We start from the raw sequence: 27,496 nt of genomic DNA on the forward strand, positions 1-27,496 counted from the left end.
AAGATCAAAGTGACAAACCATTCAATGCAAATGCAAGCAGTACTATGACACGGTGGTTATTTTCAAATAATCATTTACACTTGGCGGAGGTTTGCTCGTCGTCTTTGGGAGCAACGCAAAGTTGCTATTTTCAATTAAACAGTGAAGTTTAACACATCAAAGATGGACTCCATCCTTAGGACATATGAATTTATGTTCACCGAAGCAGCCGGTGAGTTTTAAACATATATAATACATTATATTTAAGAATATTGAATGCAACTTCCTAAATTTCAGATATACGAGTTAAAAACTGGCCGTTGATGAGCGGGCCTATACCTAGTATATTTATATTGTTGTCGTATCTGTACCTCATCAAGAAATGGTTACCAGATTATATGAAAAATAGGCCAGCTTATGATCTGAAAACCGTTATCAACATTTACAATGTGTTTCAAGTGATATCCAACTTTATACTGTTCAAAGGGGTGAGTACAATATACATTTCTTAACACACGAAATGATCAGTCAAATAGTAGCTTATGCAGTGAAAAAATAATACTATAAAAACTAGTAGATTCAATATAATTCAAATTTCCAAAAAACATATCAGGAATTAAATTTGTGTTTAAGCAAATTAAATCTGTAAAAAAATATATTTGCTTAATTGTGCAGCACAGTACTAAAGTATATTATTTCAAAAGCCGTGAAGCGTCTTTTGCATTATTTTTATTGCTGCAACATCGATAAGGTTCATTGGTCGCAATGGCCATTATCAAGGAGTTTGAGGGCATAGGTTCAAATAGTGACAATGTGCAAGGTCATATTCAATTAGACATATGACACTGATCCTGTGCTCATAAAATGTATAAGTTGTCGCCTGCCTGTATCTGTTTTAGATGTGTTTATATTCCTTATATATATTTTAAAAGTTACGTAGTGAATCAGGTATTAGATGGAATAGTGGGAGGGGGTGAGAATAGTTGATTTGTGATAAGATGTGGGAGTCTATTCATCATGTATGGTGTGTTATAGCGTTATAATGTGTTTGGATGGCTGTCTAAATCTTCATTAAAATTCTCTCTACATTCTGCAGTTCTATACCAAAGAATAAAAATGATTAATGATTTAAACGATAATGTTTAGGTGATCTTCATAATCTTGGGTTTTGTATTTTATACCTAATTCTTTAATAGTCTGTATTAATCTTATATTGCTAATAGCTTTAGTTTGGTTTTTGTTCCCAGTTTTTTTGTATTCTTCAACACTTGTTCATAGATGATATTTTTTGTTAAAATATGTGATTAAGTGACAGAAAATTTATCATGAGAGAAGCATTCATCTGTAAATTCCTATCACATTAATCAACCGTTCTTTTAATTTATTTATTAACAGGGTAAAGGCAAAGCAAATTGGGAATTGAAGCGAAAAGGTTAACCGAAATCAGGATCGTTGCCTTAATTACATAAATGTTTTTGTGGATCTAATTTTCTGAGCAACTTAATAAAGTTATTGACCTAGAGAGTTAGTTTATATTGTGGTAATCCACTTGGATTCGAGGAATTTCAGAGCCCAACTGAATATAGCTTTTTCAACGTTCATTATTATGCAATAGACTTACATATAACAAAAAAATTTAAAAAATATTTCTCAGATACATATACATGAGGTAATATAAATATTATCCATTTTTATTTCCCACAAAGTTTGTACAAATTATGCTGGGATATGATTCTTTCGAGTCGCGTCCACGAGTGTACTTGTAGGGAATATTTACAATCCGGAGATTCTAGAAGAATTTCGTTTTTGTATGCCTCCTAATTACCAGCTCTTGCATTTCCAGCATGCAACACAAAGATTATTTGACAACTCCTTAATAAGCACAGCAATCTGATTTTTTCAACTATCTGCCAGATATTATTAATTTTTTCTCATCTATGTACTCACAGTTTGTAAACACATGTATTTTGTTTATACGTAAAGTAGACCCCCCAATAACACGGTAAATTTATACATTTACTTTATATGTGAGCAATCCAAAGGGAGGATTTCTCACCACACGCGCCTGATTCGTACGTACGTATTACAAACAAATGTATGAGTATTTTCTAGTCCCCCAATTACACGTCCCCAATTTACCGTGTTATTTGGGGGGTCTACTGTATTTTTTTGTGCATTGTACATTTACGTAAGCTGCACGTGTATTTAAATAATAAAAAAATATCTTGCCAATTGAGCTGCTGCAACTGACTTTTTTAAATTATGTTAAAACAGACTAATATTAGCATGTGTATTTGTAAAAAAATTCAAGTTGCGTTGTCGAAGAAATTTCTAAAATTTCATTTGCGAATTTTAAATGAGACATAAAACAGTGGAAACTGTAAATAGTACATATAGATGTTTTGGGTTATTCTGAGGGATAACGAGATTATTTATTCTGCATGTGCGTTTCTTGTACGTCATAGAAAAAAATCCAGTGAGTGATCGATCGATTTAAAATTTGCTAATTTGGAAAACTTGTAGCCCGCTTTTCATGAAAACTCACGTTTCCGTCGAAACAATTAAAGTTTTGTGTATTGGGGTTATACCTTTTGCAACTTTTTTATGACTGCCTAAAATGTGCTGAACGAGCATTACGATCAAGGAGCACGCATGAAAAGTGTCGCATTACACCCTAATGAATCCAATGAAATGCGCATTGCGGTCGCAGAATCGTTTAAAAAAAACTACTTCACAATCTGATCGAACAGAAAAATGCATCGAATATAAATTCTTATAAATGGTTATCAGTGGATCAGAAGCATATAATCGAAGAATTAAAACATACGTTATGTATGTATTAAGAGATCATAAAAATTATGACTGCGTGTCCTATGGCAATTTTTTTTTATATTTATTTATGCACTTACTAATCCTCTAGATGCTAACTTCTGGATGGCTGACTACGATACACTTGGGATGCGTGGTACCAAAATACTCGACGGATCCCGAGTCCATGAGGATGGCATACTGGATGTGGATGACCCTGCTGCTAAAGTACGTCGAGCTGATCGAGACAATGTTTTTCGTGTTGAGGAAGAAAGACAAACAGGCGTCTTTCTTGCATATCTACCATCACGTGATAACGATAACCGTCCTCTGGATGGCTGTGAAATACGTTCCAGGTATTTCGATCGTAATGTGTCACTAATTATAAATCCTATGATATTTGATACTATTTTTTTCGAAAGGTGGAATGGCCAGTTTGACCCCCATGATAAACACTTTAGTGCACGTCATAATGTACACGTACTATCTGATCTCGTCAGTTGCCGGGCCGAATTTAAAAAGCAAGCTAAACAAGTGGAAGATGTGGATCACCATCATTCAAATGGTTAGTACTGAACATCATACGTAGGAGTAAGTGTAAATGTGCGAATTTTGACATGCGAGTTCTTTAGACTTTGAACTAATCGAATACTTTATCGCATTTATAAAGTATTAAATGTGAACGCGAAAGTTTAAATATAGACGAAATCAATATCGGAGAAATTAGTGGACAATGCAATTCCTAGTAGTTTGAAATTATTCAAGTAAAAACTATTTTAAATAATGGTTTTGTTAATTTATCAATTATGCATTGCATTGTAAGGTAATTATAATATTTATGCAATAACTTGGTAAATTCGAAAATGAATATGTTTTTTTCTATATATCATGTTATGTTAAAATTATCTATTAGAATATTTAATATTGTTATTTTTATTGCTTATCAAGTAAGGCGTGTTTATTGTTTATAATTTAATATAAAACATCGACGAGATAGTCTAAAAACAATTAAAAAATAAACATCAATTACAGCTATAATGGACACAACAGTAATATAACTATTATTTTAATTAACGGATTTATTCCTATTTAATTTCAATAAATTAAAATATATATATATATATATATATATATATATATATATATATATATATATATATATATATATATATATATATATATATATATATATATTGTCTAGCTAAAACAGTGAGTGCTTTTACTGCTATAAAAATGCTTTTTATATAGATATAAATATGAACTCAATGAATATGAATAAAAAAAGTATATTGTGAACCATTGCTTCAAAATAAATATTCTTTGAAACCATTGATAAATCGCTCATTAGGCAAATATACAAAAAGTTAGTTTTTGGTCCACTTATACATCTTAATTTAATGGGAAAATATCGTAGGAATAAATTTGTTAATTGAAATAATAATAATATCGATGAGTTCACAGATAACTTGTTATTGATAAAGCTATCCAAATATAAATAAATTATTTATATTTGCATTTTTATTAATTTATCATAAATTTCAGCATAGAAATGCTGTTCTTTATCTCAACTTTTTTGAGTATTTTTATTTTTTCTATAACATTTGTAATTTACGATATATAAGGATTTAAAATAAGTTCATTTTTTACTAAATCGTCAATAGATCAAATGCTAGAAAAATAGAGCTGTTAATTTAAATTACAATAATTGAACTATTGATCAGCGATAAATAATTTGTTACATTATATGTTAATTTGTATATACATTTATACAAAAAATATGCATAGTTAATATTTTACATCTCAAGTTTAAAATTAAACCATCAATTTATAATCAATTATAGCTTCCTGTGTATTAGTTATTTTACCCATTTTTATTAATTTTTAATTTTTAAATCTGAAATAAATTTCTTAAAACCTTCAATATAAATTAATAAGATTGAAAAATCAATTAATAATTGTTTAACGAATTGGATCTATACATTTAAGTTGATAAGATGTTTTATATTAAAATATATGTGATTAATAGTAATATATTTAATTAAGAAAATAAGTTAGATTATCGAATGAAAAATCAAATTTCGTATTTTCAAGGTGCGTTCAAGATCTTCAAATGCAAAATACATAGTTTACGTTAAAAAATTCGAACCTAGCCATCAACATATTCAATACACGCCTATTACATATGCACCGTATAAAGTCCGAATAAAAATGCGAAAAGTCCAACCGGCGACTGTTGTTTATATAATTATATATTTATATAATGCCGAGTGGTTCAACCTTCGTTAAATACTGTATACTATTATAGTTAAACTACTCGATCAGATATTTCACTATCTAGGCGCGATAGCTTGACTCGCATAGTTAACTACTGTCGGCGAGCTATAAACTGACCCATTTGAAAAAATTGCAGATCCAATTCACTATTCTCCTGGTGCACAGTCTGCAAGCGCTCCACCCGTCCTGCCCTGCACCTTCGTTCATGGTCTGGGTGTACCTGCCCAACCTGCTCTTCGTCTACTATCTCTTCTGGGACTTCTTCAAGAACACATACAATAAGAAGAACAAGAGCCATTGACTGCGTTACGCGATGCGCGTTTGACATTAAAGCACCATGAGGCAATTTCACACATACACAACAATAAAAATATATTTATATAACGTTCTCGGCTTAATGTTTATTTATTTGCACATTTACGGGTCACCGAATTCTACATTGAGAAAAGAGAGATAGCGTGACGCCAACTGCACTACTCTACAGACACTGCGGGCATATGCGTATGCCAAACAAAAATACAAGCACTATCTTAGCTTTCGATACATGGATGTATAATATATATACGAATATATTTCGATAAGCAATGAAAACACTAGATATTACGTTAATAGTTATCGAAAATACGCGATTATCGCATAAATGACAACTAAATCGTTAACGCGCGCAATGCACAGTGGTTCGGTTAAAACAATCGATCCATCTATTGCAAAAAATAAGTTTTGGATATTTTCAAAATGCACAATATTATTTGTAATGATTTTTTCTTCTCCTTATTTTTAATAGTGGAAAATCACGAGTCGGATACATTTATTTTTAATCAAATTTTGAACGCTCCCGTAATAGCTTTTACTTATATATATTTCGCTTCGTCTACATTATGTAAATTGGCACGAAGAGTTCCAATTTAAGATGTTGAAAAGATTGAAGTAGGAGACTAATGATTGCATTGACCAGATAATGAAGTAAGTTTCGCATAAGCACGATAATATGATATAAAATATAAATCTTCATAAACTGAAATTTATAAAAAAATATTTTTTTTGCTGATTTGTAAAAATCACGCTTCTCGATTTTTTCAATATTTTCAGCCAGGACTCCGACTTTTTTATAATTTTATTTAAAATAAAAACACAGCTCCCGTGTCCATAAAAATATTGTAGCCGCGCGATCGACACATGAGCCGTGTTCAGTGAGATTGTAAGACGTATGTGATCCAAAATTATTTAGCATTTCAAAACAAAAAAAAATCAGTTTCAATTTATATTACTTTTTTATAGCTTTGGTTCGGTCATTCTTAGGTTATCAAAACCTGAAAAATGCATGTCATTTAATTAAATACTATGCATTTAATTCAAATAAAAATATTAAAAAAAAGTTGAAATGACTGATTCCCTGAATCTAAACCATAAATTCACAGGTTATCCCTAAAAGAAAATCTAAAAAAACAATCGCAAGTCTATCCCGAATTTTTTTTTTAAATATGTTATTTCAGTAAAAACATATTGGAATTCATTATTACCAATAGATAAATATTTTTACCAGTGAAAATATAATTTATCTGGCAGGTGCCAGTAAAATTATGATTTTAACTTTCTCATATGTGGTAAAAAATATGTAAATACATTTACATACTTGCGATGTATACATGTTACAGTGAATGTGTATTTTTTGGTAAAGTTATATTTTCACTAGTAATGTCCAAATATATTTTCACCAGTAGATATACATATATATATTTCTTCTAGCGAAAATATAATCTGTTTTAAAATGTCTATGAACGTCAACAGTTTTTAGAGCATTTTATAAGACTTAAGGGGTCATATTTAAAAAATAATTGAAGAAAATATAATGCTATCCCTGGAGAAAAGTAAAAAAAAAAAAAAATATAAAATTAGATAAACTTCGCGAATCAGTGTTGCCACATTTTTTTTATTATTTAAGCTTCCATTGTAACCTGACAGGCGTAAGCCCAATGCGTTAAAACGGAGTAAATCTGTCAGATATAATAAATACCTACGGACTGAAAGATTGGGAATCGGTGACATCTATATTAATAATTATAAATTATTATGTGTAATCCAATTTATAACCAATAGAAGTCACTGCAGCTGGGGCCGGTTTTTTTTTTAATACAAACGCATTTTTTTCTAAATAAAATTTCGAGTCCACTGCCAGGATTCGAGCCCCCAACCTCAGTTATTAGTCTGAGATGCTACGGACTACGCTATTCCGTCTTTGATTTTATAAACAAACTACCGGATAGCGAGAAATTGACGATTTTTTTATCATTTTACCTCAATGAATAAGTTTAGTTTTAATCACACGTGTTTGCAATAAACGTCAAGGTATTCAATGAAAAAAAATAATAGATTCAGCCCGTATGCGTTTTTTCTTTGTCGTGACCGTTGCGTTTCTGTTTTTTCTGTAGTATTAAATATACAATACTTTTAAATTAAATAATAGTAAGATATTTTATGAGTATTTGGTTGTTTTATAAATCACGTTCAAACAGGCAGAATTTTTTGACAGGTCCAAAAATGTACAACTTTTCTGACAGGTGCGCGAACAAAATGGTGATGGAGTTGCCAAATTCTTGGAACGCTTTTCTTAATTACTCGATATTTTGGAAATGTGAAATGTTGAAAGCACTCAGTAGTATCAAAATGGTGTATTTTTCTAATATTACATAATCAGAGGTGAACAACCTACTTTTAAATCCAAGCACAGGTGTGGCGAATTAAATTAAAATAATTACACAATGTGAAAAATACCAATGGGCCAATTGTAGTGCTCGCGTCACCAGATGTTTACATTCAGTTACTTGTGCTATATTTATCACTATTTTGTTTTAAAATTTTAAACACTTTTCCAGCTATTACATTCTTAAGTTAACATTTTCATTAAACTATGTATGCCCATAGATGCAAATCTGTACCACTGTGCGTTGAAGCGAATAGCAGCAGAAGGTTCAATGTAACCAACGCTTGCTTCTTATATGTTATATATTGATAGCATCATGTTGTATGTACATAATTCGTATCATGCCAAAGTATATTATTGAAAGACAAAGCACCGAGAACAAATACACTATCCGACGTTTGTGCTCAATGAACGCTAAAATTCAATTTACGCGATCGTAATCTTAAATACTAAATCGAAATATGCACGAACTATATTAACCATAACTAGTATTCTAGTACAAATACAGATGTGATCGTTGGAAATACAAAGGCATACTTCATTGCATTAACATAAATATATACACCACAATGCACATATTGTATATACAAACATAAAACTATAGTTTTGAAAGCTTTATATAGAAAAAGTTTATTTTCAAGGAGTTTCTCAAACACGTGAGTATACTTTTACTTATATGATATAACTAGCATATGTATAATATGAAACGAACTAACCTTTTAGTATTCTATATAAAAACGCATAAACAATTATGATTTCTTTCTATACCAATTCAAGACACTGTTGTAATCTATGAGAGATTATTGTAAAAACATTTTAATATAGTAATTATAAATTATTACAATCAATAGCATAAAATACGTACAAAAAACATTTTTATACAATACCCAAAAATTCAAGAAATCAACTACAAAATCATGATATTTCCTTAACAACATACGTGAACTTTTATGCTATATGAACAGTATTGAAAGGTAAACAATAAATATTTTTTCGCAAAAACACTAATAATAAAAATATTTCGTAATCAGATAATAAAATTGCATATACTACTTTTTGGGTTTAAAAAATTTAAAACATTATTACCAACTTTTGATCCGCTTATATTACGTATAATCACGATCACTTTGTAGATGTGTCATTTTAACCACACACGACACGGCACGTTAACAAAAACTGTATTTTCACAAGCACACAATCGATAATGGCAATATACACGTACGATAAAGTGACGTGCGAAAAAACGCACGCTTCGACTAGCTTCCGTACAAAATATATTATTAATTTTCATGTGCTAAGAAAAAAACTCTAAGAGCTCACCCTCTTCCAGAATTTCTTGACGTAAGTCATGGTCCAGATTCAGGACGCGACACACCGCAGTGTCATGGCTGAAAAGCGACTAATTCGCGATGAAACAACACAGCTGTTCCTTGTGCATAAACGGCGACCATGAGTTGACACCGTTTGTCTCAGTACTAGTACGACTTCAGAATAAAGGGTAAAAATGTGGACACTTGTACAGCAAGACGATCCAAGCTATGCGAAACGAAAAACTCGAGTATGATGCATTCTCATACAGTCTAAATTTTGCCTTAGACACAATATATATTTATAAGAAAATTATTCTTATTAATATTGGTCCAATTATTATGACTACAATGTACCAAATATATGCTTATACAATATACATCAATACATTTGTCCTGTTTTTCTTTCACTATGAACTTTAAACGAATTACAGAATAAGAGCAATTATTTCAATTACAGAAATACATGGATTCCGTAAAGAGACATAATTATCATTATTTGTCAACAATATATTCTTAAAACATAATTTTAAAATGTATTTAAGTAGTTATAACGAATGGCTTGTAAAAGTCGAATCAAGACATTCCGTTTATTTTACTTTATTGAACAGAAAAATGCTTAATTTATTACTACATACTTTTTGATCAAGGGCGTCATTTCAGCATTTTTAAGAACTAACATCAGCTGTGATTGAATTAATTCAACAAAATTGAAGGATCATTTTGAATGCATAATTGTATCGAATTTATTGTATATGTATATAGAGAATTTGATATAGATAAAGATCGGATCCGTATCGGCGTGTTTTGTGCAAATTTGCATATAAATGAAATAACTAGAAATAAATTAACCGCGATTGAATTATTGAACTGATTAAAATTAAGTCTGCTCTTGAAACAACAAATACGAAAACGTAACATATACTTTATAGAAATTTGCGACGCACACCTGTTTTTGAGATAAGCGTTAAACGATAACAAAGGGTAGACCTAACCAACATTTTGTTTCGTTCAACGAACAAATTCCATGAATTGCGATCTTAGTAGACACAGCAGATAAGCATTTTATATACAAATGTTTTTCAAATGCGTAAAAACATTTTTTTTAAGAAGAAGCGTCTCATTGTCTCCATTATAGGCGCATAAAGTACCATGGATTTTGTAGCGTTGCTCAAGTATACAAAATTGATCATTCTAAAATATTTTTCAAATTTGGTATAAACGATTCATATAGTTGAAAATCGAGCGAATAATTCGAATAATCGAATATTCATTGAGTACTACACTTGACTTAATATAATTAAGTAAGGCAATCAGAAACTTTTGTATAATACATTAAAATACAAAATTAACATTTAAAAAGAATGTTTCGCCTTTTTGGTATTATGGTTTAATGAAAATGTTATGAAATATGAACATTTAAAATAGGAGGACAATTTAATTGAGCAATATATAAAATAATTGTTACATAAAATTGTTTTTTGTGCATTGGTCAGAACAATGAACACGTTATGAATAACTCTCTGTAACGAATTCTTTTTCGAACATTTACATTACGTAAATGCACAAACTATTCGTTTTATGGTACAATTTATTTATATATTATATTGCACATAACAAAAAGATAAAAAAAAAGATATACATGAAAAAAGTCAGGAAAAAACAAGACATATTTACTTTGAATACAGACTTTTAACCATTTTATATAATAATCACAAGCACACTTTTTAATTATGCATTGCAAAAACATAACTAAAAAAAAAAGGACTGTATGATTTTTAATTCATTAATATATGGTAATATATTATAGTCGTATTCATCAAATAAGAAATCTCAATTTATATTAATAAATGATAAATTAATCGACTATTGAGCTTGCATGTTTGGTGAAGCCGATTATAAAATGTATAGTGTTTAAAAGGTGTCTGAATGAACTGCTTTCAAATCGGCGGTTACATTTTTTTCAATAAATTTACGTTTCAAAATGGATTTCATTTGGGAACAGCTTTTAATTTTGGAATGTTTTCACATCAGATGATATCAACAACGTCGTGTTGCATAACTAATGATTTCGTAATCTTCTTAATGAATCTCGATAGACGCCTGATGCATCTTAAAGATCTTTGCGTATTTCTTAAAAACGTTTGAACCATTCAAACTCATTATTTATCTAATTTAACGCGACTTCCACTCGGTAATTATAGTGCCATTCTTGAATGATTGGGTCGTTATAAGCCACAAGCCATATAAATTCACATTTACCGCAAACCCGTCGTCCCGGATGAATAATAAACGCACCAATAGCCATAATCGTGATTCAGGAATTCGGTTGATTATCGAACAGCATCCGGTCGAGGTCAAAAGGAGTTTTTCCGGTAGCTTTTCAATTTTTAATCAGAAAGCAACCGCTCTTGAGGCAGAAGGGTGGTATTACGATACTTTTCTTCGATACTTCAATATTGATCGGATTTATGAGACGGTTACTGCTGGCGTGATACATTGGATTACGTAGCACCGACGTGCTCGTTAAGGTTAATCTTATACGATAAAAAAACGGCTCTGGTGAGATAATATGCTCCACTCCACGTGTACTATGTGTGATCCAGCATATCCTATTTTATGAAAGATATATTTTTACATTCAAGTATATTTATCAGTAAAGCGCTCACTACTACGATGTGGGTTCCGATTCCAATCTTTCAGGTAAAATACTCAATAAACTAGAAAGAAAACTTTTGCTGAGTATTTTTTTATTAAAACAGAAAATCCATAATTCTTTGAAGTGCTAATAAACTAAACCTATTATTAACGTAAGTACTATTGATTAATATTTTTTTAAATATAATAATTAAATCATGCGTTTTCATCATAAGAGAAAAATGTGAAAATTTACGTCATATTATATACTTTCTAAAATTAAAAAAAATGTTAACAATTTCTTATGCGATCTATTATTAAGTAACATGGCATGCTATAAAATTTGAATAATAAGCTCGTATCAAGTTAATAAAATATGAATAGTAAACTTCTTTAATTACGTTACTTAGCTGCTAAAGTATTCATTTTATTATACATAAAGTTTCAATGTAGTCTATGTAGCCTACTGAAAAATCATAGAAGCAAAGAAACCCTACATGACATCACTTGACACAGTTACTTTCGCGAAGCGCCTATGCGCATATAGCACGCAAGAAAAACAATAAAGAACAAAATTAATTGGTCATTTATTTAAAATCACATTACCTCACAAATTGTATCGAATGATTGAGAAATAGTGTCTTAATTCAAGTGAGAGTTAATACATGATATATTTTATTAATTATATTTGGCTAATATAGCTAAATGCTTAATATAATTAACGTTACTTTTATTAAGCCATTTAAATGATACACATTTAATCCAAAACATGATTCCACGAAAAGTTTTGAAAAAAATTTGACGAAAATATTAGTATAAAAGTCTAGACCGTTACAATTTCTATTTATATATTTGTAAGCGAATATTACTTGTAAATGCTTGGTCATACACTCAGATTTATCGTACTTTTAATACGAACACAGAGCAACGTAATACACCTATGTAATAAATTACTTTTCATTTAATTCATATTTTTTATTAAAGTTAAGTCAGCCGTTATATTTATTGTCGGTTAGCTCTCCGTTGATTATTCGACGGGTATGGTTTTAATATTAAATGAAGTAATACAATTTTGTACACATTTTTTTTTTAACAAAAAGAAATAGCTCATTATTTATGATGTTTTGACTTACATCGCGGTGATGTCACTCTGAACACTAAGCAAAAAATATATTAGGTTTTTAAATATACCTTTTAAGTATACGTATTAAAAAATGATTATGCATATGAGATGTTTTCAAAAAGTTTTTTATTATTTTACATTAGCAGCGGCGTAATCTTTGCCGATAAATAACATTTTTAGTTTTATTAGTTAAGTTTGAATCGCGGTATAAACAATATTATTTCAAAATGGTAATTACGATGCTTACAGATTTACGAATTCCATACGAGAAACTCAGCAACCGTAGCAGCAAAAAAATATATATTAACTTAGTGTATAGATGTAACATACAAATGGTTATAAAATGAATTAGAAAAATATAGTTTAGAGGTTAAATTGCGAAATAGACGATTTACAAAATTATAATAGTAGTAAAATAATTAAAAAACTACGATTAAATAAATATGCTATTGACTTATATTATATAGTTTGTCATTTAAGTAAAGCTTTAAAGAAAAGTGTGGGTACCGCACGAAATCTCGAACGAAAATTAAACGTTTTATTTCGCTTAAAAACTACCTTAAACCCACATCTATAGTTATCCCAGGATTGAGAAAAACTGTACTTCAAATACATTGTAGCGCTGCGCGACTAAACCTGCCCATTTTAATGAAATATGGATTCATGAAATTATTTACTGTTACTGACTAAGACTCAGAAAACATTTTGGTCCACTGTTCTTGTCTTAAAAATAAAAGCTGCTAAAAGCTTTGATTTATAATTTAAAAAAACACCAGTTTTCGTGCTACGAGGCCAATTACTAATTAATATTTAATATAAGAAAAATAACATCCGTACATGTACGGTGGTCGATCTTTCAGTTTTGAGGTACCTCAGATAGTTAAATAACTGAAGAAATATTAAATAAAAAAACGTCATAAGTATATATAAGAAAAAAAATAATTAATGATTTCTATCGAAAATAATACCAATAAATTAAAGAGTACGAAATAAATTAACATAACAAAAAGTATTAAAAGCCTCTGTATTGATATAAAAAAATCCACAAAAGCCGAATAATATATAAAATAAATAACCGAAATTTAAGAATAGAAAACTATTAAAATAAATTATAAAATCATACTAATACATAAAAGTAGTAAAATAAATCAAAGCAGTAAATCGTTGAGAATCACTGATTGTTTTCTATAATTCACTATAAATGCAATATAAATAATAATAAACAAATAACAACAGAAAATAACTAGCTATAGAAAAATACATAAAATTAACTCATTCGCAGGTTAAAATTACTAACAAATCAACAAATGTGTATAAATACTCAACAGGTTAAGTGTAAATTAGCTTTTGGGTGATAATTATTTAATAATTCATGTACATATATGCTATAAAAATCCCATATCTCCAAAATAGCAAGTAATCCTAAAATAAAGCGTCATAAATAAATTGAATTAATGAAAAATTTAATTTCAATGTAATTTCATCATTGTGTTGATTGACAATTAATCAGTTATGCTTGGGTAAATATGTCCATTAAAAAAATGGCAGTACAATCTCCAAATATAAACAAAAAAATATTTTTTGAAGAACTAAATTTGCAGCTCTTGCGTCTAAGAAGTTATCAATTTAATAACTAAATTCCGACTAATTAATATACGCCAAAGATAAAAATAAACTAAAAAATTAAAAATATAGGTAACTTAAGACAAAATTTATAAAAGTAAGAGAAGATTTATAAAGCTAAGTTTCTAAATGTAAGGAATATACATATATGTACACATATATTATATATAATAAATGTTATTTTAAAAACATATTTTATCACAAACTATGCCTAAATCATGTTTTAAAATTAAATTACAGGTTACAAATAATATCTACAGATTACAAATAATAGCTTTATTTTTAATATTAAAAGTCTATCAATATTAGGCGTAATATTCGATATAATTAGAGGCTCAGTCAGAGCATTGTCATTTTTTTACTTCCATCATATTTGAAAAAACATTGTTTACGTAAGCAAGTGGTTGGTAAAGGAATTGGTTTAATGATTGTTTTTATATACTAATATACTATCAATATGCAAAGAAGATTTATTACCTATGTGTATTCTTTACCAAGATTTTAATATGATTTGAAATTTAAGATCCATTTTTAAATCCAGGAATATACATTGTATTTTCATTTCAAGTCCCGAACAGTAAATTAATGTTAAATTATTCCCCAGAACAAGAAAATATGTTATCATGTTATGTCTAAAAAGTATGAACATCCAATCTTTAAAAAAAAACAGGAAATACCCGGAAAATTATTTTCATCGTGATTTTTTTAATATATTATGATATTATATCGTATGTTTATATTTAAATTTTAAATTATGGAATATAAACAGTTTATAAACAGTTTTATTTAGCTTATAATATTATTCTTTTAACCTCACTTCTTTGTTGCCATACTAAATAAAGAGTAATCTGCAAAAGTATTCAAATGTCTAAATGAAATATATGACAACAGAAACTCTTGAACGGTGCACTTGAGCGTCTTGAAATTCGCACAGCTTATTTTTTATGGAATTTTTAGGTCAATGCAACTATGAAGCTTTGATATATCCATTTAATTTTCAAAGACAGTCCATAATACGTAATATAGCGTAAGAATTTGAAAAACAATTTAAATTTTATATTGTTTTTTTATCAGTTTTAATTATAACAACAATAATTTGGTATTTAAAAAAAATTAGAGTTAATATTAACCTTGTTTGTGTGTGTAATACTCATACACTCAAACACATTGGAAGGCTTGGAAGATTGGCATATATGTATTATGGTTTACTTGATAAGCTATATATTGTTATTGTCGCTTATGACGTTTCGTATATAAGCGATGGCATCGTAAGAAAATGAGTTAATTTTTGTTATATGAAAGGAAAGTTCGTATAAATCATAAGTGAATACGGAACGGCGTTAAATGTGCCGTTGCGTAAGTGAGCTGGGGTTTTGAGTAGCGTTCTTCGCGGTCGCGTTAGTAATACGTGGATATGGGAGATAATTGAAGTGTTGGCGCTGACTCACCGTGTAGTAAGAGAGCAGGCCTGCGGCGTCGTCGAGGACGAACCATCTGTACTGCCAGCCCTTGACCAGGTTGGTCCATTTGCTGAGCGAGCCTTCCATTCCGGCGTCCGACCGTCGAGACCTCCGCTGTCACCGACTCCCCACCGCTGCCGGCTCGAGGCCCAAACGAGCGCTTTTGCGACCATTCGCATGTGTCACTTTGGCCGGTAAAATTGCCAGTAAACAAAAATATCGGCCTCCAAATGACATCAAAATAAAAATAAATAAGCAATTTATATATATAGAAAGTCATTAGTAAAAATACGATTATATTTATTACTCACTTATAAATATATTTTATTATATTTTAGTTTTGATGAACTCACTCCCCCCAAATTAAACTTTATTTCCACATCAGAAGCGAATCAAAACCCAAAGACAAGTACTCTTTTTGAGGTCTGAAAATTCAAAACTTTTAATAAATATGCTTGAAAGTTGTATGGAGCCTTAAAAGTATCTTTGCTATTAAAATATGCTTTATTAATATTTCGGCTGAGTGTGCTAGCCGGCCCGATTCACCATTTTGTTTCAAAACATTACTTATTTAAAAAATTCATTCTTCTGTTTAAATTAAATCCTAGAGAAAAAGCCTTGTGCTAAAAACATTTTCAACATGACTCTTTATTTATATATGTATACTGTTGGTTCATTAAAAAGTATAAACGTTAAAAAATCTATCGATTCACACTTTACCTTACACTTCGACACCAACTCTAACTCGATTTATGTTGCTGATTCTAAGTCATATTTCAACAAGCAAAACACTTCAAGGAAGCTTTTTCTATGGATAATCTCAATGTTACGTGTACAGTCGGGCAACCCGATATAATTACGCCGTCAAAAGCACACGGTTAAAATAATATACCAAGAAAAGCACGCATGACACAAGAGCGTCGGATAAAGCCTCTCAAAGAATTAAGTAAAATCCTAAATGTAGTTTCAAAAATACTTAATTCAGTGCAATCAAAGAAATTGTGGTTCAAACTTGTCACACATCGTGTTCAATGTTGAATGTTTTGCTTGAAAAGTTCCCATGTTGCATTTCGCCATATTTTGCTGAATCAATTGGCCTACAAGATCATGCGATTTAACGCTGTTGGATTTTTTGTAATGTTACGCTAAGAGTCGTGTCTACACCAACAAACCCGAAATGTTGGAACACCTAAAAACTAACAACAATGATTTTTAAATTATTTTTAAAAATTTTAAATATAAATTTCAAAACCTTCCTCCCAGGCTTCTGACTACTCGGTCGTTATAATTAAACATGATACATACATATTTGATCTATTAAAATATAAGACAATAAAAAAATGACTTTGGATCACACCGACTTTTGACAATCTACTTAGATGTTATAAATCCACGACACTGACCCCGACTTCACTTTTGTTTATTTATTAAATGTTATAAAATTGTTTTATACACTACATACAAATTATGCATTTTTCAGATTTATTTAAACAAAAATGTGGCCGCTAAAATTGTATTATAATACACAAAAGTTTGCCCTGAACTCGCATCCAGCGGAGCTTACACCAAGTCGACACCGACGATAACTTTGAAGTCTAGAGAAAAACGGCAACTTCCACTTCGATAATCAATTTTGGACAAGCCAAGCAATTACCTTTATAAGAGTTTATCTCTACTTTCGAGACGATTTGAATTATAATATCCGTTTATTGCACAAATTGTACGGCCATGGATTTTTGCAAATTAAAAATACATCAGTACAGCAGAAAACAATAAAATAACAATTAAAATAATTATAGTCTCCACGTCACTACTATGAAGGATTTTAATAAATCAATTATCTTACTGGTAAAATAAATTAAAATTTTATATTTTACACATCCGTATTTACTGATATTTAAAAAATATTAAAAATAAAATATGTATTTGTTTAGGAAAATAATAATAATATTCTATGTAAAACAATATAGCTTTGTAGTGCCATCTAGCGATTATTCACAAAATTTATTATAAAAAGGTTTAAAGTAATATATCTATGAACATTTATTTACATACATAAATAATCATGTTTCTTTTTTTAAATATGTTTTTATGAAAGTGTATTATTTTTCATCTTAATTTTATTTTATTATTATTTATTTTTGTACGTAATTATTTAAAATGAAATAAAACAAATTCCGTATTCATTATTATTTTTTATTTTAATAAAATTAATATAAAATATTCACCATTCATTCAGTCTTCTCCCGAAATATGTTACAAAGGTACTCGAAATACATTTTCACCACCAATAATATCAACACACCCCCCTATAATCAGTCATTAATCAAGTATTTACAATTTCATTACAACTAAAGGAGTTTTAAATAATATATTTGTAATTGCATTCGTCATCAAATCATTCTTCATCATCAATCGCTCTGCCCATTTTCATCCTACTGTATCCTGAACTAATCGAAACGTGATTTACAGATTTGTTGTCCTCTTCCAAATAGAACATATCGGACGTGTCTTGTCTGCTGCTTTCGGATTGTGGCGTCGTCGAAAACTCGACGCTGTATTTTGAACCATAATCTGCTATTCTTGGTTTAACTTCTTTCTTTTCTGGTACTATGTGTTTTTTTGGTTCAACTTCCGCAAAGACCGGCTTGTGGTTGACGTATTTATTTTCTTTCTGGTCTTGTTTTTGAAGTTGTACTTTTTCTTCTACTACTTTGATAGACGATTCGACTGTTCCAGAATCTGCGACTGCTATCTGATCGAAATCTTTACTGTGTGCGTTCGTTTCGGCAACATCCACGAAAGCGTTGGACAACTCTCCGCTCAATTTGCTCACGCCTTGTGTTGCGACATCATACATGAAGATTTCCTTTTTAGCTTCACCACTCTCTGGGCTGAAATCAAAAATAAGATGTTAATTAAATTCAATTAAATAATATTTAAAACATAATATAATTAATGTAATACCTCGTAACAAGTAGTACGACTGATTGTAGATCTGGAGACGTACTCTTCTCTTTATCTAGCCATTTATTATAGTTTTCCAAAGTAGGCGTCTTGACTAATCTTTTCAAAGCGTCACCAGCTACGAAATTGACTTCGCTGTTCTTACTAGGCGCTGCTCTTTCGGATCGTCCATTATCAGATTTTGAAAAGTCGTAGTTCACTGGTGCTAAGACGACTACTGATGTTACTTTACGACCTGCCAGCTCGGGCACATCAGGCAGAGGGAAATTCGCACCGCTCACTTTCAGAGGTAAATATCTATTATATTTGTGATCATTCAGCGATACTGGATCGACTTGTTTTGCTCCGTCTTGCACATATTTATCAGCCACCTGCTGACCCTTCGCCGTGTTGGGATCAAAATGCACAACTTTCATTTCTACGTTTTTCTTCTTTTCATAAGGATCTACATATCGCTTCTTGGTCTCTGAACTCGATGCCTCGTGATCGTATTCGTCGTCAATCTCTGTCATCACTTTATCGCCGTTCGGTCTCACCACCGTCTGAACGTTAGCGCTTCCAGATATTTGTAAGCCACCTCCTGCGCCATAAAAGTTAGCTAATTGATCAGGCGGTAATGATTCTAAAGGTATATCTCCGACCTTATCATAATCCAATACGCTAATTTGGGCGTTTTCCAAGATTCCAGATTCGAATAACTGCTGCCTTAATTCATCAGGAACTTCATCAGGCAAGTCAAAATGTATCGGTTTCTTGTTTTTCTCTGCCTTCTTTACTTCCGATTCTACTGAATTCTTAGACGTTGACGAGGCATGATTTGCGCTGGTCGTAACTTCGATGCTATTTGGTCTACCAGTCGATGATATCAAAGGAGGCCTATTTGTATTATGGGCCACGTACGGTCTGAATTGAGAATTTTGTCCTTGAACATATACATTTCGCGCATCGTTGGCCAAGAATCTTTGTTCGTGATTTTGCTGCGTATATTGAATTTGACTATTCAGCCTATTATCGGGAAATTGAGTCGAAGAAAATTGGGAATGAGTCAGCGCTAACAGCTTTTTCTGTTCCTCTTCACTTTTTCTCAGTTTTTCTTGCAATTGTAAAATTTCTCTCTGGTTTTGCTCAAATACAGAAATAAAATCTGATGTAATCAAAGGAGAAACGTTGCTCGATTGAACGTTATTCCTTGGTTCTTGTCTTATTGGACTCTGCGAGAAGTGTTGTACCAGCGGACTGGGTTGCGGAAGAGGTTGTGCGTTTGTTACATGAGCTTGATTTTGATGTACGTTTGACACTTGTATTTTAGATTGCTGAATTTGCGACTGCGAATGCTGAAGAGCAGGTACGCGTACTTGAGTATGTTGCAGTTGAGACTGAGATTGTTGAATGTTTGGTATTTGTGGTTGAGGAGCTGGTGTGATTAACAGATGTTGTTCATATTTTGGCACAGAGGCGATGACTTCTCCACCCGGCGGGATAAAATGCGGTCCTAGTAATTGATGATGAGTTGGGATCGTATTGATTTGATTTGTGACGAATTGCGGTTGAGATGGAACGGGTTGGGGTAGTTGCTGGAGTTTAGGTGGTGGATTCGAAGTCCTGATACTTTGGGGTTGATTGAATTGCTGATTTTTCGGCGGTGCGATATTTTTAATGGATGATAATTGAACTTGGTTGTTTAATTGAGTGTTCAACTGTGGTTTTTGCGGCTCAGGTTGCTGGAATTTAGTTCCTATCACGGTCTGTGGTGTCGGAGCTTGTACAGGTCGTTGACGATTGCGATTTTCTTGTTGTTTGAAGTACTGCAACTGTTCGAAGTATCTTTTATTATACTCCTCTTGACTGATGGTGAACGGAGGTTGAATTGGATTTCTCGGAGCGTCTCTGAAATTTTGCGGCTGCTTACTGGGCAACTGTTGATCGCGCATCGGTTCTAATTGTTCCGTTGTGATAGTGTGGTAGTTTTGTTGAAGATATTCGTGTTCGTTAAATTGATTGAACTGTTGCGGTTGAGGACCCTGATGGAACGGGCGCTGTTGAGCGTTTGGTCTAAATTGATTTCTACCAGAGTTCGTAATCGGCGGTCGTTGTTGGAAAGTAGGTTGCGGTCTGAATACAGGTTGGCCCGGGTGAGATATAGCCGGTAAGCTTTGTACTGTCGGCGGAGGAGGAGTGTTATGAATTTGAGGCGATTGTTGAGGAGCGTTGAATAGAGCAGCGTTCGGTAAGCGTTGAAATTGAGACTGAGCCGATCTGAAGGCTTGATTTGGACTGTTTTGCATAGGCAATTGTTGATGAGTTGGAGGGAAAGACGTTCCTCCTTGGATTTGAATTCTTTGCTGCGCTCCCGATTGAAAGTTGGTACTTTGAGTGTCTCTAGGTAGCACTTGCTGTCTTTTTTGGAAATGCGATGTGTGTAAATTTTGCTGTTGTTGACTGGGTAGCGGAGAATGGGGAAGTGCGACAGAAGCCTGTGGCGCGGATTCTTCTTCCGCAGACGTATGATCGTGATGATTATGGGAGCTCTCTTCGCCGAACGTGATGCGAATTCCACTATCGCTGTGATAATGTTCCGATTCCGGTTTGATAATGGCTCTCAAAGTCGTGCTCGGCGGCGGAGGGAGAGTCAGACCTAGTGGACTCACTGTGGTGTATTCGATTTGATGATCGCTTTCGACGTTCGACGGAGGAGTGATGGCTGGAATCGGTTTATCGTAAATAACGTCGTTTTCACCACCGTTTGGATCCTTTTGATACTTAACATAAAACACTTGGATCGGTTCTTTCTGTCTAGATCCGGAAGAAACCGGCGCCGACTGTAATTCAGGCAATGATTCGTTCGATTCCTTGATAATGATTTCAATTATAGGTTCTGGGTGTTCGTAATAAGGCAATAGAACCGGTCCGTGTGGTCTTCCGTAAACATGCCCAGTTTCGGAGTAAGTGTTATCGGACACTCGGTCTCCCAGCGATAAAATCTTAGATTGAATCTCATTTTTGTTGATGCCTTCTTCTAAATGATCCCCGTTGATATCATATAATGGATCTTTCTGAGAATATTGTATCATGGGTTCCATTTGAACGGCATACGAAGGCAGCTGGGGGTACGGCCGACTTCTTCTGATGAGTCCATATCCCGTTCTGCCGCTGTATAAACTACTGGGAATTCTTCTGTCCAAAGACCTGTACGACGATACGTGAGAATTGGGCAGCGTCAGCGAATATTCTAAATTTCTCCTATCTCTGATCTCTTCGCCGATCTCCTTGATGCTCTTGTGAAAATTGTTGGGTCTCTTGTTTTCGATCGCTGTCACGGCTACGATGACAGCGCTGAGAAACGCAACCTGAAACAAAAACAAACGTACAAATTACACACGTGGGATCATTGCTAATGAATAAGGGCATGAAAATGCCTTAATGTTTCAATTAAGACCGCTTCTTTTTTTCTCTCTCTCTCAATCACATTCTTTCAGAGACATCAGAGAATGAAACTTTGGACGGTAGCTCACGCGCTGATCGCTCCGACCGGTTTGTTTCTCTAATAAGGTCTCGTCTACTACTACTACCACTTCCGAAGACCGCCGGATCTCTCGGGAGAGTTTCACACGTGGTTTCACCGTTCAAAAATCAATTGGCGCAATTAAAACGTCTATCCTGGTGCCCGGCGACGACAGGAGAAAACATCTCCATGGAATGCCGGCAATGCGGCGACCCTGACACTAAAATAAAATTGAATAACAAAACGAAAACCCGTCCAAATGGCTATTGACCCATTAACATTATTTCGACCGGTGGCCGAGTGGCAGAAGTGACACGTTCGTCCGTAGCCTTTTCAGATTTTGAATATTTACATACGAATGTCGTTTACCAATAACCCACATACGGCGTCCAAGAATGTGTGTTTGACCGTAAATCACTGATTTTTTCGGCTTTAATTTAAACACACATTAACAAGTATTAAATATTAGCTTAATTATTGGCTTTCCTCATTATACATTCCATACTTTTGGATGAAAACATACTTCAATACTAAAATATCAAGTTCATAGACGCCTCGATCACAAAAAATACGTGGAGGCGATAAAGCCATTAACGTTAAATTCTTGGTTGAATAGATATAATAAATAACTCAAGAGATTATCTGTAAGTGCATTAAACCAACCAACCTAATCTTGTCAGTTGAAAAATTTTCAATTACTGCTTTATTGAGATGATATCTATCCTTTTAAAAAATACATTAATTAAAAATAAGCGCTGTCCTATAAATACTTTAACGAAGTATAATATAATAACAACTAAAATATTACATTGAAATGAAAAAGAAAAGTTATTAATAATTAAGTATTTGATTATTATTTATATTATATAATTAACTTTTACTGATTATAAAATGTTACGGTAATTATATCACAAGCATAGACCACAAAAAAGTCATATAAAAACTGCATTCCGTTGTGTAATTAATTTTTTGCACTAACAACATTTTATGACTATAGCGACATATTCGCGTGAAAAAAATAGCATTTTTTGCAATCAACCGATTACCATCATACCGTAAGTACAAGGTGTATCAAAACTACATTGTCATATTTTCTTGTATTATTATTTTAATTGTATTACCCTAAAAGTAACGGCCTTTTTAACATTTATTAATTTTAAAAAGCACTATACTATAAATCTAAGTCAATATCGTAGACATTGACAATTTATTGAAAAGTGCATAAAAATGTTATATAAAACCCGAAAATATTTATTTGCTTTAAAAATATTTAAAAAATCGACAGGTTTTTCAACCTTAAACAAATATTTGTTTAAGGTTTAAAAACCTGTTGCTAAATAATATATTTATCTTTTTTTGGATTACTAAATAAAGCTTCATACGTTTATGAGTCAAATTGAAAATAAAGAGCAATTGCTTAGAATTTATACAAAAATTTCTTAGGATTTACTCTCATTCTCCCCAACCCTTTTTCATAAGTATTTGGATTCCTGAAAGTCCGTATATTCATATAACAATGAGTTAAGTTCCTATTCTAATTATATGTTTTTATAAATTGTATCATCCATTTATAAATGTATAGCTTATTGTATCAGGATGCTGAATAATTATGACAATTTTAACTTTGATCTATAATTTGCAATCCCCGAATAACCAAATATTCCTTTTTAATTGAAAAAGGTTCTTGCGATACAATTATTCTGAGGATATTTGGTTATTATTTTTTATTAAACTTCCGTTGTAATCTGACAGGCGTAAGCCCAATGTGTTACAACGGAGTAAATCTGTACCAACAAGTCGACCAGATATAATGAATACCTATAAAGTAAGTATTAACCACAAGACTGAAAGTCTGGGAATCGGTTACATCTATATTAATAATTATAAATTATTATGTGTAATATAATTTATAATTAATAGATATTACTGCAGCTGGCCCGTTTTTTTTTATAATAGCCGCTGCCGGGGCTCGAACCTGCAACCTCAGAATTACTAGTCTGAGACGTTACGGACTACGCTATTCCACCCTTGTATCCCAACACCTTTCTTTTAGGAGCGTTGAGATACGATTCACTGAGTTCTCGCAGAAAGTTATTGTATGTCTTTAAACTACTAAAGGTGCTGTCGACAATCTAACTATTTTCGAGAAATTTCAGTTGTTTTTAGACCATCGTGCCGCATTGGGGTAACCTAAATATGTCATTTTTTCTAAGCTATATATTTAACTAAAATAAAATATATTTTATTAGTACATATGATTATATGTTTAAACATGCTACGTTTGCAATTTAAACATAAATCAATATATCACAGATAGAGATATAAATAGTATAATTTAAATATATGAGAGAAGCTGATTTTAAACAATGTATTGCAATAAAACACTCAGACAGGCCTTTAGGGGAATATGAGAGGAAAGACAAACGATTATTATATATAGTATCCAATCTCTTTTTTACAGAAATTTATATAATGTATCACTTATGAATATGAAATCAATGCGTATATCTACAAAAAATGAATTTTTGGGTTAATAATACATTGGTTTTAGTTTAGTTTTAGCGGTTCTTTTAAACATTGTGTAATCAATCAATCATATTCAAAATAAAAAGATGAAACATATTGGACGATGGTACAGTTTGGCCTGTCACGTATTTTAATTATTATTCATCGTCACTGCAGTGCGATATAATTGAACTTGCAAGTTCTAACCTTCACGTGTGTGATTCGCCCACACGCGGAATACGAATCGTCAAACAATAATGACGAATAATGAGCGACGCACGCGCAATTACATGCTAATTGTGAAACTTTCCATCTTCGACAACAATGAACCTAATTGCAGTAAGTTGTGCTTCTTCCGAGTTATTCTATTTGGCATCCTTGTACATGGTATAGGAAAAGAAGAAGATGAGGGTCATCGACGATTTATTCATCGGATCCACATTTTATGCATCGGTTCGCTGTAATTTTTGGCAAGCCGCCTATAAGGCCGCGAAGAAAGTTGTTTAACAGTTACGCCGATCGGGTCGTTTCGAAAGAGCGCCAGATACAAAGGTAAAGTGTTACATACTAATACGATATTAACACATTTTTATATAACGAGGTTCGATTTTTTGCCATATGACACACATGATGTGATTCATTGATGCAAATTCTGATTGCATTCATCAAAGAGATGCGGTTTAATTGATTTTAAACCGCAGTTTAATTGCGGTTAAAGTATTAAATATCTATTGAAATATCAAGTATAAAATAGTTTATAACCTAAGTAAACATTTAAACTACTATTATATTAACATATTAAAATTTTATATTAAATGAAGGTGACTTTTATTTCGCTCAAATCGAAACGAAATTCCAATGCATGTTTATTATTTGTATTATTAAATATCGACTTTATTAATTAGTCACTCAAAAATAACTAAAATAAAATAAATGTATTTATCGTTTACATAAAAATCAGTAAAATTATACTTAAAAAAATTATAAATGAATAATAATATAATCATAAAATACCGTTGTTTTGGAATTAAAATTGACCGGGTCTATCAAATAAATAGTATATATGAAAATAGAGTAAAATAAATAAATATAGAAAATAGTTATTATATTATACTTCCGTAATATATTCTCAGGCTAATTCCATTGATTATATTGAATAATTATATGTGAATAATATTTTTTTATTGAACTCTGAAATACAACAAAGCTTCTCTAACAATATTAAGTCATCCAATTGCGCATTGTCTCAATTTGTATAATCCGCTTCAATGTCACACTCTCACATATTTTTAATATTCATAGGCGTAAAAATTATAGGACTGTTAAGAATTTATATCGATACAATCGTGAGAAGTGAAAGTATTTTGCCACATCTATCCGCACTTCACTGTCGTCAAAAAAATAAATCGATCCGTTAAAAAATCCACACAATGCTATTTAATTCGTAGTTAATAATTCGCAATCGTAATTTATAAATAGTAAAAAAACAAGCGTTTCATGGTAATGTAGTTATTCTTAGGTCAATTTCATCGACCCGGATGACCCTCGAAAGGTGAGAAGAGGTGTGAGCGCTACATTGTTGGTATTCTGATGGTGTCATTAACTGCTCGTTGATTTACTGTTAGGAATAATTAAACAGGTGTAATAGGTACATGGATAGAAGAGTCGATTAACATCTATAAGTGCTGGACATTCTTTCTGGCCGGCAAAATAAAATAAAATGTCAGTTTGGCCAATTATAAACGCACGTGAGCGATTCAATAGTTTTTGTCGACAATTATAGTACAGCGATTAGTTCGCCCTGTAAAAACATCGCTCATTTTCTCACGGATGTAAGTAAGCTTTTAATTTATATTGAGAAAGTGTTTATTTGATATCTACTTATTAGAAGATTTAATTGCGATTTTAAAAATATTAGCGGGTTTGCCGCTTGCTTTTGAGTCACGTGCGTTGATCTCACTTAGCGAATTTATCCTTGTTCAAGAATAAAAATCACATTAAGTTATTTTTATTTTTTAATTTACATAACTTTATCTTGTACTTAATATTTTAATACTATATTTTCTTTGAAAGTACAAAAATTTCATCATCCAACAACTTTAACGTAATTTGAATTATCTTTCGCTTTATCAAAGTAATCAATTACTATTACAAAAATGCAATTCACGAAAGTTTCTGACGAAATCATCCGTTATCTCATGATAACACATTAAAAAAATCGTTTTCATGGGCGTTTAACGATCGATTAACTTCATTAGCAATGCCAAGAAGTGTCTAAAATATGTCATTATGCATATCAAAAGATCTATCGGAAATTCTACCTACGTTAGATGCTAAAAACATTTAAAGCGTTGAAAGATCAATGATGATTAGATTTAGAAGTAAAATAGTCAATGCTAATTCAATGTGTTTTATTATATATTTTATATTATATGTCTGTCGGAATATTAATGAAATGCAAGAAATCAAATAAGATTAAAAAATGCTTTAATAATTTAGTTGTCATCAGAAGTTATACCCAATTTAATACAGAATAATCAAACTTAATAATACTGTATTAATTTAATTGAATAAAGCTCTGTGATTAATATGTGAAGCGACGTTAATTAT

The 27,496-nt window shown here is 31.5% G+C and overlaps 3 protein-coding genes across 5 annotated transcripts in view; 1 reads left to right on the forward strand and 2 right to left on the reverse strand.

Moving 5' to 3' along the window:
- LOC148229714 (oxysterol-binding protein-related protein 9) overlaps positions 1–16,098 on the reverse strand; it is a 41,469-nt gene extending 25,371 nt beyond the window's left edge. For both annotated transcript variants that reach the window (XM_088196616.1, XM_088196615.1), the window contains exon 1: positions 15,901–16,098. In XM_088196616.1, coding sequence (XP_088052742.1) covers positions 15,901–15,999 — 99 coding nt within the window. In that variant the 5' untranslated portion in view covers positions 16,000–16,098. The remainder of the gene's footprint in view (positions 1–15,900) is intronic.
- On the forward strand, positions 53–5,449 carry LOC148229715 (very long chain fatty acid elongase AAEL008004). Its single transcript, XM_088196621.1, has 5 exons — positions 53–211; positions 277–467; positions 2,900–3,143; positions 3,210–3,352; positions 5,198–5,449. Exons 1-5 carry the CDS (start codon positions 163–165, stop codon positions 5,360–5,362), a joined length of 792 nt encoding a protein of 263 aa, XP_088052747.1. The 5' UTR covers positions 53–162; the 3' UTR covers positions 5,363–5,449.
- A 1,932-nt stretch (positions 16,099–18,030) lies between the features above and the next one.
- The window catches only part of LOC148229716 (uncharacterized), a 27,732-nt gene continuing 18,266 nt past the window's right edge, over positions 18,031–27,496 (reverse strand). Inside the window, exons 2-3 of one of the 2 annotated variants that reach the window (XM_088198877.1) lie at positions 18,880–22,226; positions 18,031–18,806 (exon numbers count right to left, since the gene is read on the reverse strand). In XM_088198877.1, the coding sequence (XP_088055003.1) occupies positions 18,311–18,806; positions 18,880–21,959 (3,576 nt within the window). In that variant the 5' untranslated portion in view covers positions 21,960–22,226 and the 3' untranslated portion in view covers positions 18,031–18,310. The remainder of the gene's footprint in view (positions 18,807–18,879; positions 22,227–27,496) is intronic. The other variant, XM_088198876.1, reaches the window with a different exon arrangement.

The sequence above is a fragment of the Plectrocnemia conspersa genome, unplaced genomic scaffold, assembly GCF_051122295.1.
Source record: "Plectrocnemia conspersa isolate PC_06_02 unplaced genomic scaffold, ASM5112229v1 ptg000011l, whole genome shotgun sequence".
Lineage (NCBI taxonomy): Eukaryota > Metazoa > Arthropoda > Insecta > Trichoptera > Polycentropodidae > Plectrocnemia > Plectrocnemia conspersa.